At 41.5% G+C, this 20,340-nt stretch overlaps 1 protein-coding gene across 14 annotated transcripts in view; it reads left to right on the top strand.

Moving 5' to 3' along the window:
- The first annotated feature begins 1,270 nt into the window (after positions 1–1,270).
- Positions 1,271–20,340, top strand: part of NEO1 (neogenin 1) — a 352,200-nt gene continuing 333,130 nt past the window's right edge. For 9 of the 14 annotated variants that reach the window (XM_080657714.1, XM_080657720.1, XM_080657718.1 and 6 more), the window contains exon 1: positions 1,271–1,809. In XM_080657714.1, the coding sequence (XP_080513840.1) occupies positions 1,680–1,809 (130 nt within the window). In that variant the 5' untranslated portion in view covers positions 1,271–1,679. The remainder of the gene's footprint in view (positions 1,810–20,340) is intronic. The other 5 variants (XM_080657722.1, XM_080657721.1, XM_080657713.1 and 2 more) reach the window with 2 other exon arrangements.

The raw sequence follows: 20,340 nt of genomic DNA, 5'->3' as shown, positions 1-20,340 counted from the left end.
AAACAATAAGCGTGCATTGATCTTTTATGAGACAGTTGTTTCAAAGAATTAAATTGGGATGAGGGTCCCTAATGCCACCATTTTGGTGATTTAAGAGGTTTGGTGAGAATTCCGAGCTCTTCCCTCCCAATGTTAACGCAAGCCTTATATTACTGCTTATTTTGGCACTTCAGAATAAAAGAAAACATCTGAAGAAAGTAATCTGAAGAAGGCACAGAAATGTGGAGGTCAGAGAAACAGCCCTTTTCTTGTGGGAAGCTACACACTTTGGTTATTAACTATACAGACAGTAAACCAAAATCCAACTCAACAATCAAAACATGATTCTCTAAGTGCATAACCATACAAACAAATGGTCTTAAAATATTTTCCAGGTGTGCAGCTCATAAATTTTTCTCATCTGCAGTGTTACCAACTAGAAGCTGCTTTCTCCTAACTTTGGGTAGCCTAGGCGCTGCCTCAAGATTACCAAGTGGTTTAAAATCACATCTCTCTTGCTCCCGGTTTTCCGGCGAAAGACGTAATTTCCAGGTACGAAAATGAGAACTGCCAGGCAAAGACAGAGGTGAAAGGTTTCAGTTACAGAGGATCAGCCCCGGGAGTCAGGGGGCTTAACCCGGACCCCCGCACGAGCTGCAGGAGTGGACACCGGGCACCTTTGTTTGTGCCTGGCTTCCTTGGCCCGGGGCCGAGTGACACGGGTGAGGACGCCGTTCGGGCGGCCCAGCACTGTACCAGGGTGGCGCGCGGCGAAGGCGGCCCTGCCCGGAAGCGGGCGGGCCGGAGCGGCGCGGCGGCCCCCTCCCACGGGAGCCGCGCCAGGTCCCAGCCGGAGTCCAGCGGCTCGCTATTGTTTTTGGCGAGCACATAAATCCCTGCTACGACCTTCGCGCATCCAGGTTTCCTCCCGGAGGCCAATCAGTTTCCTTTGCGGCCCTATTTAGAGGCCCGGGCCGGGGCTGCGGAGAGGTGCGCGTACGCTCCGGCCTCCAGGACAAGCCCGGGCTCGCAGCGCTTCATGCCCTCGGGTCTCCACACCCGGTGGCGTCCGGAAGGTGAGCGGGAGGAATTTCTTCCCGGAGCTGAGGGGCTGCGCGGAGCTTCATACGCAAGGAGGAGGAGGATCCGTTTCTCCGGGGTTTCCCTGACGCCAGCAGCAGCGCTGGCGCGCCCCGCGCCTGTCCGCAGCTCCGGGGAGAAGGGGGAGGGAGCGGGCCAGCTGGGCGGCCGCTGGGATTGGAGTGGGGCGGGCTGCGCGGAGTCGAGGGGTGCGGGTAAGGTAGGCGCGCTGCGCGTGCGCGGGGGTGTGCGGCCGGGCCCCAGCTCTCACCCCCTGCTCCACGGTCTCCGCCCACCTCGCGCTGGTGTGTGGATCCGGAGGCGGCAGCGGGTGGCGGCGCCTGGGACTTGGAGACCGAGAGCCCCCCACCCCCCGGCCCGGAATGTACTGACTGCCCCTCGCTCTCCTCCTTTTCTCCCCGGCTGCAGGAGGGAGGCGCCCCCGAGTCTCCCCTTCCGCGAGAGGGGTCGCGCGAGCCGGGCTGGAGCTGCGGCGGCCGCCGCGGGAGCCGAGCCTGCAGCGAGGGACCGGCTGAGACGCGCGGGAGAGAACGAAGCGAGGGCTCCGCGGCGCCGCCGCCGCCGCCGCCGCCGCCGCCACCGCCACTCGCGGGCCAGAGATGGCGGCGGAACGGGGAGCTCGGCGACTCCTCAGCACCTCCTCCTTTTGGCTGTGTTGCCTGCTGCTGCTCGGGCGCCGGGCGCCGGGCGCCGCGGCCGCTAGGAGCGGCTCCCCGCCGCAGTCCCCAGGTAAGCGGCGGGCGGAGGTGGGGGTGGGGGCGCGGGTGTGGGCCCCGCTCCGGTTGCGGTTGCAGTTGCGGTGTTTTTGTTTAGGACCCAGGAGGAAACGAGCAGGAACTTCTCTGCCTGGTTTTGGCTTGCCGAAGAGAAAGCGGGTCGCACGGGGTGGGGAGTGAAGTAGGCAAACGGGGGCGCCACCAGGGGTGGGGCGGGCGCGGGATGGGTCCGGGGTTCCCGGGTCTAGTTCTGCGCTTTGTACCTGGAGGCAGGTTCACCCCTCGCGTCCCTCCCCACCCTCCCCTCCCCCCCCCCCAGGCTCATCCCACTTGTAAGAGTGGGACATTCTTGTGCTCACACAAGCACCAGTAGAGGCCACTACACACCTCATTTAATAAACAGTCCTATGGCCAATTCATTAATTTTCATGAGAGGAAGGGCGGAAGGCTTGAACTCCGCCTCCCCTGGCCTGGGATTACCCAGCTGAAGTCCTAGGGAAGCGCTGGTTTATCTCTAGGGGACTCCTCGTGGGGGGTTGCAGCCCCAAGGCTGTGGAAGAAAGTGTCAGAGGAGCACAATTACTCCCTCATAACCAATGGTGAGACTTAGTGATGAGGGCGCCTTGGAGAAGGGCTTTAAGTAATTACGTATCTGTTAGTGTTTCCGTTATGAAATGCTTCTTTCCTGGGGATTACAACTATATTTATGGCCTAATTGCTTTTAACCTAGGGAATTGTCCAAGTTCGGATTTTAAGTACTTGTACGTTGTTTTCAAGTGGCAATATATAAATACATTTGGCGTCAAAAGCCATCTTCAAGGTTTTAACATACCACAGATTATTGAAATCACCTGCATTCCTATTTTTTTGGGGGGGAAGGTGGGGGGGGCGCAATTAACAGAACGCCAAACCTGCCTGTAAAGACCTTAACAGTGTAACTGAGGAACAGGACACACAGCAGTTGAAGGGCAAATTAGTATGTAACCTGTTTAAATTGTTTGACCAAGGTGGTGTATCATTAAACCTGACAAAACTTTCACCTACTTGCTTGATCTAAAATTTTGCATTTGAAAGTCATCAAGCACAGTGACAACTTATAGTCACTAAACCATTACTTCCTCCTACCCCCATTTATGTGATATATTTAAAATCACACTGCAATAAAGTTGGGTGATAAACTTTCTTTTGATTTTCTTGCAGAATATAATATAGCTTGTGGCTTTTTGCCAATGTTAAAAGCTTTAACCCTAAAGCACCAATGGGTATCATCTAAACAGCTATGTAAACAACAGTTGTTTTAGCATTAAACTTGCACTTGCACATTCGGCGTAAACATGGTTTAGAGTATACTAGTACATTTTGGCCCTGAAGTGTAGGTGTAACTGATTCAACCCTTCCTATTCTGTGGATGGCAAGACAAGTTTTCTCTTACTCTTAATTTTATATTTAAAACATTATATGTAGTTCATATTATGTATGTTTTAGGTAATTGGAATTTCTGTTAAAAATTTTGTCAGTAATTTTGAAATAAAGTACTAGTGATTTTGTTACTTAGATTAATAAAAATAATAAGCAGTCTCTTAGGAAGTGGTCATAACATCTATTTCACCATTGATTCAATTATGTGCACTCTGCCTTTATGGAGCTTACAGTCTGGTGTGTGGGTAGGAAAGATAGCCATTCAACTGCTAATTATATAATTAAGTAGTGTGACAAGCACTGCAAAGGAGAAGAATAGATTTTGAGCAAGTTTATATTGCCAGGAACCTAACCTAGTCTGGGTGTCCCTGTGTCTCGGAAGAGAGGTCTGAGGGGGTGAGTAGGAGTGGAGATGGGGAGTTTCACAGTTAATAGTCCAGAGTTTTCCACAAACCATTCTGCCTAGTTAAAAAGCTAAAGGAGTAACTGCAGTAAGGAGGGGCTTGGTCAGCTCTCTGGTAAATTGCAGAGAGATCAAGGAAATTGAGAATTGAGTAAGCCACATATGCAACAAGCTGACAGTAAATCAGATGTCATTTGTCAGTGGTTTTCATTTATTTTTTTGTGGAGGAGCAGATTACTGAAAAGATAAGTGGGACCTAGGGAAAGATGACAAGACAGCAGCATGTGTCATTAGGTTTTGTCTAATCAGAGTGAAGGGGTTAAGAAATGGTAATGAGGTGCAATTGGGATGCAGGCATGGAGAAAGTTAGGAAGATAATGTTAAGAGTTCATTTGAAATCAGTTTGAATTTTAAGTAGATTAGATCAGCTGTTTCTACACTTTCTGCAGCAAGATTTTGTACTACAAGAGCAGAATTAGTGAAAAGTTTTAATCCAGTATTGGTTGCTTATGAGTTAAATGAAGTATGTAGAAAAATTTTAAAAACTTTTATTGAAGTAACCAAATACCCCATTCATTGGTTAGATTGCAAAAGAATATTTGAGGATATGTCATAATGGTGTTGAGGCTAGCCATGACCTGGACTACAGAGGTGTACTGCATAGGTCATATAGCCATACTTCTCATTTAAGGTAAGAATTCTCATGTCAGGAGCCTGTCTAGATAACTCTATCTGCCTTCATCATTTACGTGAAGATGTGATTCATTACCTCACAATGTAATCTATTTCTGTTTTGAATAACTTCTGTTGGTAAACTTTGCTTTATACAGTACATTTAACTTTTATTTTCACCCGCCCCACCCTTCTTGAATTTTTTCTTTTGCCTATTTTGCCTATCTCCTGATTCATTTCTTACTTCTCTGATCAGTTCTTCACTTGTTTTTAAGGTTTTTCTTTTACCCCCTCATTAAATATTAGTATCTAAAGTTGATCTCATTATACACTACTTGTCTTCAGTTGCTCCCTGTGAGCTAATGACTCCCTTAGTCTCCTCTTTTTTACATGCCACTCAGTAGCTAATTGGATAGGTACCTTACATTACACAAGACCAAAGGTAAATTGATCTTTGCTCCTCTTCCTTTCTGCTTTCTTTATCACTTTTTTTTCCCCCCAGACTATAACAAACCAATTCCTGGTCCAGGGTGCTTACATTGTTTGAATGATTGCATGAATTTGTCTTCCTGTGTTATCTGTATTGGACGTGACTGTTCACCAGTCAACCAAGAAGTCATACTGGGCCTTCTCCTTTCCTTCATTCCCATAGCCCTGTGATCTGCAAACTGCGGCTCGCGAGCCACATGCGGCTCTTTGGCCCCTTGAATGTGGCTCTTCCACAAAATACCACGGCCTGGGCGAGTCTATTTTGAAGAAGTGGCGTTAGAAGAAGTTTGTTTAAAAAATTTGGCTCTCAAAAGAAATTTCAATCGTTGTACTGTTGATATTTGGCTCTGTTGACTAATGAGTTTGCCGACCACTGCCAATATGTGGTTTTCATTTATTTTTTTGTAGAGGAGCAGATTACGGAAAGATATGTGGGACCTAGGAAAAGATGACAGGACAAAGATGAAATATCTATTTGATTTTTACCTCCTAGATATTTCTTGAATCTGAATCTATATCTTTTCATCATTATTTCCACCTATACTAATAATATTGGCTTCCTAATTAACCTTTTTATCTTCACTGTTATCATTTAGAAGTCTGACCTCCTTCTGGAATGAGCTTTCCTATATATTTTTTCTGAGCATGCCACACCTACTTACAGTCTCTTATTAGAATTCCATAGCTTGAGTGTTAGAGCCTAAACTTCTTGGCATGGAGATTGTGAGGCCCTTTGTGTTTTTTACCACTGGCCTTCCCCACTCCCAATTTAAAGCCTCATGGCTAAGTACCTCTAATGTGTACCTGGTGTTCCATTCTGGATTATAATCGCAGAGCTTCATGTCTCCATGCTGCTCTTCCTTCCTGTTAATGCCACTCCCTACCTTGTCCACTTCTGAAACTCCTACTCATTTAGTCATTGAATTTTTCTCTACTAGCTTGCTCCCTCAAAGAACTAGAATCATCATTCTCTTTTCATCTTGTGTTAATACTTTTCTTGTCTTCTGTACTAATTTGAACTTCTTGAGGATTTGAACTCTTATTCACCTTTGTATGTCTAGTAGAGCACAAACATCTGGCACAGAGTCCATAGCCAGTTAATATCTGTTGAATGAATGTTGAATTGCGTTTGTTTTTTAACATACAGCATATCTGATTTCTTTATATGATGGCCCTTACATGTGTCTGATGACAAAATTTATATGTGCATGTGTCACTCTCCTCTCCTTTCTAAATTAATCACCGTTAATTCCTTCAGCCTCTCTTGTTATTACTTAGTTTTCTGACCCCCATTCATTGTGAGTTTGGTTATCCTACATGCCATATGCTGCAGTTTTGTGTTTATTTTATCATCTTTGGAAAGATCAATGATCTTGCTAAGTCATGTGTATATAGGGGCTTATGCCCTGCTCTGCCTGCCTAATAGTATGTGGTATAAAAGAGTTAATAGATTTCCAGGATAAATGTTCAAAGGATATAAGAAATGTGATTGCTTTTAGTAAACCATATGAAAATTAATAATGTGATGTGAGATAGTGAAAAAAGATATATGGAGGCAGTGGATTTGGGTTCCCCAGGGTTGTTACAAGAATGACATGGAAAATTGCTTTTAAACTGTAAAGTGCAGTATCTGTGTAGAATGGTTTTAACATTTCTTTGTGAACTTAAAAAATATACTATTATTTTTAAGAGTATATGTATTTTCCGTTGGCTTAAATGACCATTGTTGGTTTCTTTATGAGTTTTCTTTATGCTAATAAAAATATTAGGGTAACATTAATCTCAGTTTGTGGAGGCTCTATTTTAATAGTTTTTATTTTCAAACACTTTATTACTGACTTCTTTGTGATTGGGAGATATTTATCTTGCCATTGGTAGGTGTTTTGGCTTCTAGGTAAAATTGCATCAACGGTAGGGGAAAGTCAAAGGAAATGAGTATAGATTAAGTTCATATTGACCAGAGAGCTAAATGAGGAGAGGAAAAGTCTTGTGTTTATGATTTTTTAAAAATGGACTTTGTCATGGAACAAAGGTCATTGAAAGATAATATTAAAATATAACCCCAATATTGGATTCATTTAGAATAAAAAAGAGTTTTTGACCAAAAATTTTGGAAACAAAAAAAAATTCATTTAGACCTACTGGTATAATTTTGGTATATTTCTTTCTAGTCACTATCAAAATGGCACATCAATTTTACATTCTAATCATTGAGTATGTACAACTTTATATGTTATGTATATTATACACATTATGCCATTTTTCTGCTATCTTATTTTTAAAAATTTATTTGAAATACTTAAGTACATGTTTGAAGTAAAACAATATAGAAGTACATAAAGTAAAAGTTTATCAATTCTGCCAACAAATTTTGCTTTTTACTCATAAGTAACCACTTTTCATACTTTACCTCTGCATTTATATATGTGTGCATGGTTATACTTTTTACATATAAGCAGGGGCACACTACTATTGTTTTTTATTTAATTTTTATTTATTTTTTTCTCTGTGGAACTTTTTCTTTTGTGATTTCTTTATTGATTAAGGTATTACATATGTGTCCTTATTCCCCCATTACCCCCCACCTCCCATTCATGCCTCCCTGTTGTCTTTGTCCATTGATTAGGCTTACATGCATGCATATAAGTCCTTTGGTTGATCTCTCCTCCTTACCCCCACCCTCCCCTACCTTCCCTGAGATTTGATGTTCTGATTGATGTTTCTCTGTCTCTGGATCTATTGTTGTTCATCAGTTTATGTTGTTCATTATATTCCACAAATGAGTGAGATCATGTGATATTTATCTTTCTCTGTCTGGCTTATTTCACTTAGCATAATGCTCTCCATCTCCATCCATGTTGTTGCAAATGGTAAGAACTCCTTTTTGACCGCAGCGTAGTATTCCATTGTGTAGATATACCACAGTTTTCTAATCCACTCATCTGCTGATAGGCACTTAGGCTGTTTCCAAATCTTAGCTATGGTGAATTGTGCTGCTATGAACATAGGGGTGCATATATCCTTTCTGATTCGTGTTTCTAGTTTTCTTGGGATATATTCCTAGAAGTGGGATCACTGGGTCAAATGGGAGTTCCATTTTCAGTTTTTTGAGGAAACTCCATACTGTTCTCCACAGTGGCTGCGGTAGTCTGCATTCCCACCAGCAGTGCACGAGGGTTCCTTTTTCTCCGCATCCTCGCCAGCACTTGTCATTTGTTGATTTGTTGATGATAGCCATTCTGACAGGTGTGAGATGGTACCGCATTGTTGTTTTGATTTGCATCTCTTGGATGATTAGTGACTTTGAGCAGGTTTTCATATGTCTCTTGGCCTTTTGTCTTCTTTCGAAAAGTGTCTATTTAGATCAGTTGCCCATTTTTTGGGTTGTTTATCTTCTTTCTGTTAAGCTGAATGAGTTCTCTGTAAATGTTGGAGATTAAACTCTTATTGTTGATATCATTGGCAAATATGTTCTCCCATGCAGTGGGCTTTCTTGTTTTATTGATGGTTTCTTTTGCTGTGCAAAAGCTTTTCATTTTGATGTAGTCCCATTTGTTTATTTTCTCTTTAGTTTCCATTGCCCTAGGAACAGTATCAGTGAAGAAGTTCCTTCGGCAAATGTCAGAGATTTTTCTGCCTGTGGATTCCTCTAGTATTTTTATGGTTTCTTGTCATATGTTTAAGTCCTTGATCCATTTTGAGTTTATTTTTGTGTATGGTGTAAGTTGGTGATCTAGTTTCATTTTTTTGCATGTATCTGTCCAATTTTCCCAACACCATTTATTGAAGAGACTGTCTTGACTCCATTGTATGTTCATGCCTCCTTTGTCAAATATTAATTGGGCATAGTGGTTTGGGTCGCTTTCTGGGTTCTCTATTCTATTCCATTGGTTGATATGTTTGTTCTTGTACCAGTAACAGGCTGTTTTGAGAACAGTGGCTTTGTAATACAGCTTGAAATCTGGTATTGAGATCCCACCTACTTTGTTCTTCTTTCTCAGGATTGCTGCAGCTATTTGGGGTCGTTTTTTATTCTAGATGAATTTTTTGAAGGTTCGTTCTAGGTCTGTGAAATGTGCCATTGGTATTTTAATGGGGAGTGCATTGAATCTATAGATTGCTTTGGGTAGTATGGACATTTTAATGATGTTGATTCTCCCAATCCATGAACATGGTATGTTCTTCCATCTGTTTACGTCTTCCTCTATCTCTTTTTTCAGTGTCCTGTAGTTTTCCGTGTATAGGTCTTTTACCTCCTTAGTTAAGTTTATTCCTAGGTAACTTAATTTTTTTGGTGAGGTGGTAAATGGGATTGCTTTTTTAGTCTCTCTTTCTGTAAGTTCACTATTGGTGTATAGAAATGCCATAGATTTCTTGGCGTTAATTTTGTATCCTGCTACATTACTGAATTCAATTATTAAGTCTATTAGTTTTTTGATGGAGTCTTTCGGGTTTTTTATGTACAATATCATGTCATCTGCAAATAAGGACAGCTTTACTACTTCTTTTCCAATTTGGATGCCTTTTATTTCTTCTTCTTGTCTAATTGCAATGGCTAATACTTCCAGTACTATGTTGAATAGGAGTGGTGAGAGTGGGCATTCCTGTCTTGTTCCTGTTCTTAGGGGAAATGGTTTTAGTTTTTGCCCATTGAGTATGATGTTAGCAGTGAGTTTATCATATATAGCTTTTATTATGTTGAGGTATGATCCTTCTATTCCCACCTTGTTGAGAGTTTTTATCAGGAAAAGGTGTTGGATTTTGTCCAATGCTTTTTCTGCATCAATTGATATGACTGTGATTTTTTATCTCTCAATTTGTTTATGTGATGTACCATGTTTATTGATTTGCAGATATTGTACCATCCTTCCATTCCCAGGATAAATCCTACTTGGTCATGGTGTATGATCTTTCTGATGTACTGCTGGATGCGATTTGCTAGAATTTTGTTGAGGATTTTGGCATCTACGTTCATGAGGGATATTGGTCAGTAATTCTGTTTCATTGTGATATTTTTATCTGGTTTTGTTATTAGGGTGATGCTTGCTTCATAGAAGGAGCTTGGAAGTGTTCCTTCCTCTTGAATTTTCTGGAATAGTCTGAGGAGGATAGGTTTTAGTTCTTCCTTGAATGTTTGGTAAAACTCCCCTGTGAAGCTGTCTGGCCCCGGGCTTTTGTTTGCTGGAAGCTTTTTGACGACTGCTTCAATTTCTTCCATAGTTACTGGCATATTGAGCTGTTTAGATTCTTCCTGATTGAGTTTTGGAAGGTTATATTTTTCTAGGAATATGTCCATTTCCTCCAGGTTGTCCAGTTTGTTGGAATAGAGTTGTTCATAGTATTTTTTAACAATCCTTTGTATTTTGGTGGGGTCTGTTGTTATTTCACCTCTTTCACTTCTGATTTTGTTTATGTGGTTCCTCTCTCTTTGCTTCTTAGTGAGCCTGGCTAGAGGTACCTCAATCTTGTTTATCCTTTCAAAGAAACAGCTCTTGGTTTTGTTGATCTTCTGTATTGTTTGTTTTTTTGGTTTCTATGTCATTCATTTCTGCCCTGATCTTTATTATTTCCTTCCTTCTGCTCACTGTGGGCTTTTCTTATTGCTCTCTAATTCTTTGAGTTGTAGGGTTAGGTAATTTATTACCATTGTTTCTTGTTTTTTGCAGTAGACTTGTAGAGCTATGAACTTCCCTCTCAAGACTGCTTTCGCTGTGTCCCATAGATTTTGGATTGTTGTGTTTTCATTGTCATTTGTTGCCATGATGTTTTTTATTTCTTCCTTGATCTCTCTGGTAACCCAGTAATTGTTTAATAGCATGCTGTTTAGTCTCCATATGTTTGATTTTTTTGGATTGTTTTTATTGTAGTTGATTTCCAGTTTTATGCCACTGTGGTCTGAGAAGATGCTTGATCTGATTTCTATCTTCTTGAATTTGTAGAGACTTTGCCTATGACCCAACATATGGTCTATCTTTGAAAATGACCCATGTGCACTTGAGAAGAATGTATATTCTGTGGCTTTGCGGTGAAATGTTCTGAAGATGTCAATTAATTCCATCTGGTCTAGTGAGTCATTTAGGATTGCTGTTTCTTTGCTGATTTTTTGTTTAGAGGATTTGTCCAATGGTGATAGTGGGGTATTAAAGTCTCCTACTATGATTGTATTGCTGTCAAACTCTCCTTTGATATCCTACAGGAGTTTTTTTATGTATTTGGGTGCTCCTGTATTGGGTGTGTATATGTTTACCAGAGTTATTTCTTCTTGTTGGATTGCTCCCTGTAGTATTATGAAGTGGCCTTCCTTATCTCTTGTTACGTCCTTCACTTTGAGATCTAATTTGTCAGATATAAGTATTGCAACCCCAGCTTTTTTTTCAATTCCATTCACCTGAAACACCTTTTTTCATCACTTCATTCTCAGTCTGTGTGCGTCTTTTTTTCTGAGGTGGGTTTCTTGTAGACAGCGGATATATGGGTCTTGTTTTCTTATCCAATCCGTTACCCTATGTCTTTTGATGGGGCATTTAATCCATTTACATTTAAAGTTGTTATTGATAAGTACTTGTCGCCATTTTTATTCTTTACCCCTGTGTTCCTTCTTCGCTTCCTATTTCTTTTTTTTACAGCAGACCATTTAGCATTTCTTGCATTGCTGGTTTTGTGGTAATAAATTCCTTTAATCCTTTTTTGTCTGTGAAGCTCCTTATTTCACCTTCAATTTTGATTGATAGCCTTGCTGGGTACAGTATTCTTGGATTCAGACCCTCTCTTTGCATGACTTTGTATATTTCATTCCATTCCCTTCTGGCCTGATGAGTTTCTGTTGAGAAATCAGTTGCTAGTCTGATGGGGGTTCCTTTGTAGGTAATTTTCTGTCTCTGGCCGCTTTTAAATGTATTTTATTTTTTTTTATTATTATTTTTTTTAAATATATTTTATTGATATTTCACAGAGAGGAAGGGAGAGGGATAGAGAACCAGAAACATCGATGAGAGAGAAACATCTATCAGCTGCCTCCTGCACACCTCCCACTGAAGATGTGCCCGCAACCAAGGCACATGCCCCCGACTGGAATCGAACCCGGGACCTTTCATTCCGCAGGCCGACGCTCTATCCACTGAGCCAAACCGGCTTCGTCTCTGGCCGCTTTTAAGATTGTTACTTTGTCGTTGGTGTTTGCCAATTTAATTATGTGCCTTGGCGTCGGTCTTTTCGGGTTCATTTTGCTTGGGACTCTGTGAGCTTCTTGGATTTTTGTGGGTTTTTTCTTCCCTATATTAGGGAAGTTTTCTGTCATTATTTCTTCAAACAGGTTTTCTATTCCTTGTTCAGTTTCCTCTCCTTCTGGAATCCCTATTATGCGGATGTTGTTTTGTTTCCTGTTGTCCCAAATTTCCCTTAGGCCAGGGGTGGGCAAACTTTTTGACTCGAGGGCCACAATGGGTTCTTAAACTGGACCGGAGGGCCGGAACAAAAGCATGGATGGAGTGTTTGTGTGAACTAATATAAATTCAAAGTAAACATCATTACATAAAAGGGTACGGTCTTTTTTTTTTTATTTCAATAGTTTTATTCATTTCAAACATTTTAACAATAAGAATGTAAACACTAATTATTATAATTTGAAACTTCAAAAAATGGAGGAATCATAGCACAATAACATACCTTATATTGAAGATGGCAAAGGCAAAATAAAATTGCCTAACAAAGGAAAGGTACAAAAGCCTTTCAAATTAAACTTAAATATAATAAAATAATTTAAAACTAAAACAAATAGAAAAGAACAAAATGTGTAAACAGTAAATTAAACATTTTCTTTAGTGCAACTTCCAAATTATGCCCGGGACGTAGATGTAGATGGCAATGTAGACTGGGTTGAAAGGTTTTTGGTCTTTAAAACATCAACTTCAGTGGGAACAGTGTTGTTGGTCTCCTTTTTTAGCTAATGCATCAAAGTCTGGAGTTAGTTTTGTTGTGGCTATTCTCAGGTTAGATCTGAGGTGTTTGTCAGTTAAGCTGGATCTGTGAGGGGCTTTGTTGATGTTCATGACGCTAAATGTCTGCTCACAAACATAGGTTGACCCAAACAGCACCAGTATCTTCTGTGCCATCCTCCGGATGTTTGGAAAAGTGGCTTCATTAAGTGAAGCATAAAAGTCTCTTAGTTCAAGAGAGCTGAATTTCTCCTTTAGGACAAAGTCAGACTGAAGATCGATGAGTTCCAGTTGTACCTCTTCTGGTGCTGTTTCAGGGTTTTGTGACAAAGGACAGGCCACCAGTTGAAGTGACTGGTCAATTTTTTCAACATCAGAAAACCGACGATGAATTCTGCATGCAGGTCATCCAGTGATTTGCTGTATTTCTTCACGTTTTGGATGGTCTCCTTCTGTGTGGCTAGTGTGGCAAAATGAGTGAATAGTTTGTCTGAAATTTGTCTGGAAAAGAAAATCAGCTTCGATTTAAAGGCTTTCACATTAGTGTACATGTCATGTACATACTGATCTTTTCCCTGTAGCTTCACATTTAGCTCATTCAAATGTGAAAATATATCTACAGCAAATTCAAAGTCACACAGCCAGTTCTTGTCACTCAGCTCAGTAAATTCGTCAAACTTCTCCTTTAACTTCAAAAATGCACCAATCTCTTCTTTGAGCTCCCACACTCGTTGGAAAACTTTGCCCAAACTCAACCAGCGGACACGAGAGTGGTAAAGTAAGTCGTGGTGATCCACATCAGTTTCCTCCAAAAACTTAATAAACTGACGGTGCTGAAGTCCCTTTGCTTGAATGAAATTAACAAGCTTTACGACTGGATCAGCAACATGATTAAGTTGTAATATAGACTTGCACAATGATTCCTGGTGAATAATACAGTGAAGAAAAATAACATCTTGGTTAGGGTTCTCCTCTTTCACTTTATCCTGAATTCTTTTTAGCAGTCCAACATTTTTTCCAGTTAAATTTGGAGATCCATCTGTCGTGACATTAGCAAGTTTACTCCATGGTAGCTTTATTTTCTCGATGACAGTAGACACCCCGTCATACAAGTCCTCTCCCTGTGTTTTTCCTTTCAGTGGCTCCATGGCTAAAAACTCCTCCATAATTTCAAAATTGTCACTAATCCCTCAGATAAAAATTAAGAGCTGAGCAGTGTCCTTTATGTCATTACTTTCATCCAATGCTAGTGAATAAAACTTAAAGAACTCTGCCTTACTATTTAACTTGCTGGCCAAGTCTTCATCAATCAGTTCCACTCGATGAGTCACTGTCCTGCGCGATAAGCTGAGTTTTTCAAACTTGCCTTTGCTCTCTGGACACAAGAGACCTGCTATCTCTATCATACATTCTTTCAAAAACTCGCCTTCAGAGAGAGGTTTGCTAGCTTTTGCTAATTTGAATGATAGCATAAAACTTGCTTTGGTAGTTGTCTCTTGAATTGCAGTTTGTCTGTGAAAGACATTTTGCTGAGCTTGTAATTTAGCCATCAACCTCTGTGCAGTAGCCTCCCGTTCTTGAGGTGACTGCTTGCTAGCATAGTTGCCATGCTTTGTGGCAAAGTGACGGCTGAGATTGTACTCTTTGAAGACTGCAAGTGTTTCCTGGCATATCAGACATACCGGCATTGATCGGACTTCGGTGAAAAAATATTTTGTTGTCCACTCCCTCTTAAACACTCGGCATTCACTGTCCACTTTCCTTTTCTTTGGTCCACTCATGTTTAATATTGGGCTAAAACCAACAGTACCGTTCTCTTATTAAATTCTTTACTAAAATAAGACAGTGAAGTATAAAAACAAGTGATTAAATTTGCTCTACTATAACATTTTTGGTCTTCTAAAAATATATATATATAACAAAATCATCTGAAAAAGTTCAGACATGGGACAGAGGCACACCCTGACCATAGAGAACAACCCCTTTCCTCCATAGGAAACCTGTGTATCTTTCACACAGGCCCTTTGTTTATGGTAACACACATAGCTGCACATTGCTGTGTCTTGCAGACACACTTGTATGGGAGGTGCTAGGGCAGTGCAAAACATGGGTAACCAGTAGTTACCACTAGTACTTCCGTTACTGGCAAAAAACAGCCGCAGTGCACATAGTGTGAAAGAGCCCATTATCAATGTCAGATTGCATCCACTGGACTCTATAAAAACAACCAAGTGCCACTTTTAAATGCCCATTGCAATAGTTTTTCTTATTAAAAGCTGGAAATGGCAGGATATTTATATATATACCCCTACTGTGACAGCCTGGCAGAGCATTACAAAGGAGAAAACCCAGCATCTGGTGATGTCCATAAGTACAAGACTTCAGGCTGTCATTACCAGGAAAGGGTTTCATCCAAGTATTAGATATGAACATTTGATTTTCAGTTTTTCATTTGTCCAATTACTTCTGAAACCCTGAAATTAAGCGATTTTGTAATAAAATCTTTAGTTCATCACATTTCTATACAATCTTTTTGTTCAACCCACTGAATTAGGGTTCGTTCACAGTAGCCGTGCTGCCGTTGCAGTGTGGTGCAGTACTGCAATGCAGCGCAGCTAGGGTTAATGCAGGGTACACATGTTTCCATCATGTTTGCGTTGGTGCTAATGTGCAGTGGTGCATGTTAACACAAATGCCCTGTAGCACACATTTTTACAGGCGCAAGGGGGAGAAGCAAACCCAGCACAAAATGCATTTGTTTTGCTGCTAACACATGCGGTTAGTGGCCACAGTAGCGTTACTGATAGCGCATCCGTATCAGCAAAAAAATGCAGCCGCAGCATGGCTAGTGTGACATGTCCTCTGTGTGTCTTTTTCCCTGCTGCGCGCGTCCGCAGTGGGAAAAAAAACTGCAGTGGATACAAGCCCTAAAAGCTGAAAGTCTTTGTTGTTTTATTAACAAGTCATTGTGATGTACAGAATGTGGGAACAGGAAAAAATTGTGTTTGAGTAGAGCTCTTAATCTTACCTCAGAAAGGCTCTGATACTGTGCTCTCCAGGGGCGTGTCTCCCTACATCACCACGATAACGTGTCTATGCATTCTCAGGGTGATGGGAGACGCGTCCGCGGGCATTACAAGGAGCCTCTGGAAGATTGAGAGGTTGTTCCTTCTACTGAATGGGCGGATATAAATCCACCCACTTAGAAGAAGGAGCTGCGGCCGTGTTTCCCGACGTTGCCGTGTTAACACTGCTGCTGGTGAAGGAGCGGAGGGGAGAGTAAGAGAACCCTCCGCTCTTTCAGCTCCGCGGGCCGGATAGAACAGCTGAATGGGCTGGATCCGGCCCGTGGGCCGTAGTTTGCCCACAGCTGCCTTAGGCTCTCCTGCTTTTAATTTTTTTTTTCTAGAAGCTTCTCTACTTGGGTATTTTTTTCCTACCTTGTCTTCTAGCTCACTGATGCGGTTCTCTGCTTCTTCTAGTCTACTCTTGATGCTTTCTATTTTGTTCTTTACAGCAGCGATGTCATTTTTCATTTCTTCTTGGTTCTTCTTCATTTCCTCTTGGTTCTTACTCATATTGTTGAATTTGTCTTCCATTCTTTTCAGCCACCTTGTGACCATTTCTCTGAATTCTTTCTCTGGCAGGTTGCTTGCCTCTATTTCGTTTACTTCCTTTTCTGGTGATGCCTGCTTTTCTTTCATATGTGGGCTGTTTCTTTGTCTCCCCATGTTCTCTCTTCTCCAGGTGTCTGGTTATGTAGTTCTCTCTCTCCTTTCCGTGGTGGAGTGTAGAGCTCCTCTGAATCCGCGTGTTTGCGCCAATTGGGGACTGGTGCTCTGGGGCTCGCCGCTGTTTGGTGGGTGCCGCAGTTGTAGATTTTCAGGCTTCAGATAACATCCACTTTCCCCTTCAAGATGGTGCGGTACTACTGTTGTTTTTTAACAATATTGATTTGTATATATAGATTTTCCTATAACCATTATTTAAAATGTTTGTATGATATTCCAGTGCATGAATATTAAGAGTTGCCAATACAGTAGCATTTAGTGAACACTCACTGAGCTCCAGGTACTGTGCCAAGCTCTTTTACATGCATTTAATCCCTTATACAACCCCATGAGGAAGATGATAATATTTCCCCATTCTACAGATGAGGTAATTAGCTGAGTCTCAAATATTGAGTGATTTGCATAGGTCTCACAACTCTCAAGTGGTAAAGTTGGTATTCTAGTTCAGGTTTATCCAGGTCCAAAGACTGTGCTTATTATTATACTGCATACTGCCTGCCTCTAATGATTTATTCTCCTGTTATGGATGAAGTTGTTTTCAGTGTTTTGCTGTACTAAAGAATGCTGTCTTGATGGCCTTTTCCATGTATATTTTAGGTTCTCACACATGGGATTATTTGTGAAGAGGTAATTTTTATGTATATGTGGGGGGTCCACTTATTGTAATGATATTAAGAATAATACCATTGACTAGTACTTTTACAACTTTTTCAAGTTATTTTCACCTTTAATTGTGGTTGAGTACTTAAGGCCATTATTTTAAATGCAGGTCCTATAGCCCTTCTGTTTCTGTTAACTGAGGAGGTTAATTAATTACCCAATTAATAAGTAATCTCAAAGGTCTCTTGTACCTCTGAGATACTATACCTCTGACATCTATAAAATTAAGTGGTGAATTTATCTCAATTAAATGACCTCTATTCAGTTCTTGTGTTTGGACACTGTTTTTTTTTTTTTTTTTTTCTATTCTTGGATGCAAGAATTACCTTTTGTCATTCTCTGAAGTTCAAATTACTCTACATATTTTTTCTTTTTTTTTTTTTCTGGTGTAAAGTTGGATATGATTGGGAAAATCTTTTAAATTGCTTGTAAATGATTGTGTATGATTTTGTTTTATATGTATGAAAGTAGCTTTCAGGTGATTTCAAGAAATAAAGATAAAGTGTTAAGCAATTGTGAGTTATTTTAAATTGCAGTATTATTTGAAATATTAGTTGCTTATTCTTAGGCTTGTAAGTAATGTAAAGTAAACTGACCAGGTTGCAGATCTGTCTGAAATGAGTAAGGTTTGAGTCCCCTTTGACCTCCTTATGTAAAGAAAGGAGAGAAAGAAGGTAGTGGTTACATAGGTTTTATTTTACTGAAACCGGTACTTGTATTCTTCTTGTTAAGAAGTTAACAATAGGGCAGTTTGAAATTCAGATTGTATCTGCTTTTCCTCTTAAAAGGAACCAAGAGAAAGAACCTTCTTTAAAGTTGTTTTATAGTGAGAATTTTAAGATAATTTTCCAGTCAGTTGGACAGTTCTTCTATAGCCAAAAATAAAAATTTACATAATTTTGGCTAGTTGCAAACATGTTATCTCTGAGGGATAATTATGCACAAAGCTGTCCACTGGGGAGATACTAAGATGAATTGGATATGTTTTCTATCCTTAGGAATCCTTGGTTTAATAGCAGAGATAAGACATACCCATAGATAATAGATAACTTTTTTTAGAGGGAAAAAGTGTCATTACTGCTGTAGGTGAAAAGACAAATTCTGGAACCATTATGTTACTGATAATCAAGACATAGTGCTGCCCTGGCCAGGGTGGCTCAGTCGGCTGCAGCATTGACCTGTACATAAAAATGTAGTGGGTTCGATTTCCGGTCAGAGAATATACCTAGGTTGCGGACTCGATACCTGGTTGGGGCACCTGCAGGACATTGATGTCTCTTTCTTTCTTTTTTTCCCCTCCCCTCCCCTCCCCACCCCTTCCCCTTCTTCCTCCCTCCCCCTCCCCCTCCCCACCACTTCCCTTCCCCTCCTCCTCCCCTCCTCCTCTCCTTCCTCTTCTCCCTCTCCCTTCTTCCCTCCCTCTCTCTCCTACCCCCTTCCTCTTTCTAAGATCAGTTAATAAAAAGAAATAGTGCTGCTTTCTGTCATAATTTTAGTGGTGTATCTTTAGAGTGATTCTTAGCTTTACCAAGTCAGTAGACTAGAATTCACAGAGGGAGTTATTTTTAACCTTTTTAAGATAAATGTTTACTGAAATGTTTGAATATATGAGAATACTAATAATGAAGCCATCTAGGGGTGCAGCTACTTTCATGTCTTCAGGAAATCCGGAGTGATTGCACTGGTTTTCAGGATTTATTATTGGTCAGTAATAGCAGGGTAAAGCTTACTGAGGAGTCCTGAGCACAGTGCATTTTTAAAATGATACTGCATGGAAACTGAATACAGAATATTTTTTAACTGTAGAGTGAGTAAAAAAATCACTGATATACATTTTTATACATAAAGAATAATTAGGATAATAGTATTGTAATTTAAACATTCTGGGACAGAATACCAAATTGTAAGTTTCATTTATCACTTTTTATTCACAGCATAAATTTTGATGTATCAGTAACAACTAAAATTTGAGATCTTTTTGGTTAATTCTTGAAGCTTTTGAAGTTTGAAGTGGGGTTATTTCTTGTTTTAAATTTACATAATTACATATCCAAGGTATTGTGTGAACACTTCTTACTGCGATAACCACTGTGTTAATAACACCTTGCATACATAGAACTCAACCATTATGCACCCTCACCTCCAGATTATAACTGAAGACTAGAATATTCTATCTAATAAAGAGGGAATATGCTAATTGACCATCACTCCATCACAAATATGGCTGCACCCACAGCTGAGGCCAAGTTCCCATAAGGAGCCTTAACGAGCAGTCAGCAGGGACCTGAGGCTATGCCCTCCCCTGACCCCGTGGGGCTTGACAGGGGACCTCATGCCCCGTCCCCCACCCGGCAGGGCTTGACAGAGGACCTCAAGGTCCGCTTCCTGTCTTGGTGCTGGGCTAGGGTCCTCAGGCTGCTCCCCCCGCCCCAGTGCCATGCCAGGGGACCTCAGGCTGCGCTCCCCTGTCTGGCTGGGCTTGACAGGGGACCTCAGGCCGTGCCTCCACCCAGCGGGGCTAGTTGGGGGACCTCAAGGTGCACCGCCAGTGCTGGGTCAGGGGAACTCAGGGCATGCCCCAGCCCAGTGGGGCTTGACAGGGGAACTGAGGCTGCACCCCCCTCCTGGTGCTGGGCCAGGGGACCTAAGGCTGCGCCCCCCCACCTGGTGGGGCTTGATGGGGGACCTCAGGCCATGCCCCCCACCCAGCGAGGCTTGACAGGGCATCTCAGGCTGTGTCCCCCACCTGGCGCGGCTTGACGGAGGACCTCAAGGCACGCCCCCCACCCTGGTCTGGGCTGGGGGACCTCAGGCCACACCCCCTGTCCTGGCGCCAGGCCAGGGGACCTGAGGCTACGCCCCCTGCCCGGCAGGGCTTGACAAGGTTGGGACTGGCTGGGTCTGAATCTAGCCCAATGGGGGCGGGCGGCTGGGTCTGGGTCTCACACGATTTTGAGGTGCATGTGAGTGGGCGGGGACTTGACTCTGGGTCCCATGGTGAGCCCCAGACTCTGACAGGAGGAAGGTTTTAATATACATTTTACTCATTTTCTTTCATCTCTGACACTTCTATTATAGAGAAAGGGCAATATTAAATTATTTCCTCTATTTAATCCCCTTTTAATGTGCACAAATTTCGTGCACCGGGTCACTAGTTAAGACATAATTTTCAAAGT

This window comes from Plecotus auritus (assembly GCF_963455305.1).
Source record: "Plecotus auritus genome assembly, chromosome: 1".
NCBI lineage: Eukaryota > Metazoa > Chordata > Mammalia > Chiroptera > Vespertilionidae > Plecotus > Plecotus auritus.
The sequence above is the reverse complement of the archived record's forward strand: the minus strand, read 5'-3'. Positions and strand labels throughout refer to the sequence as shown.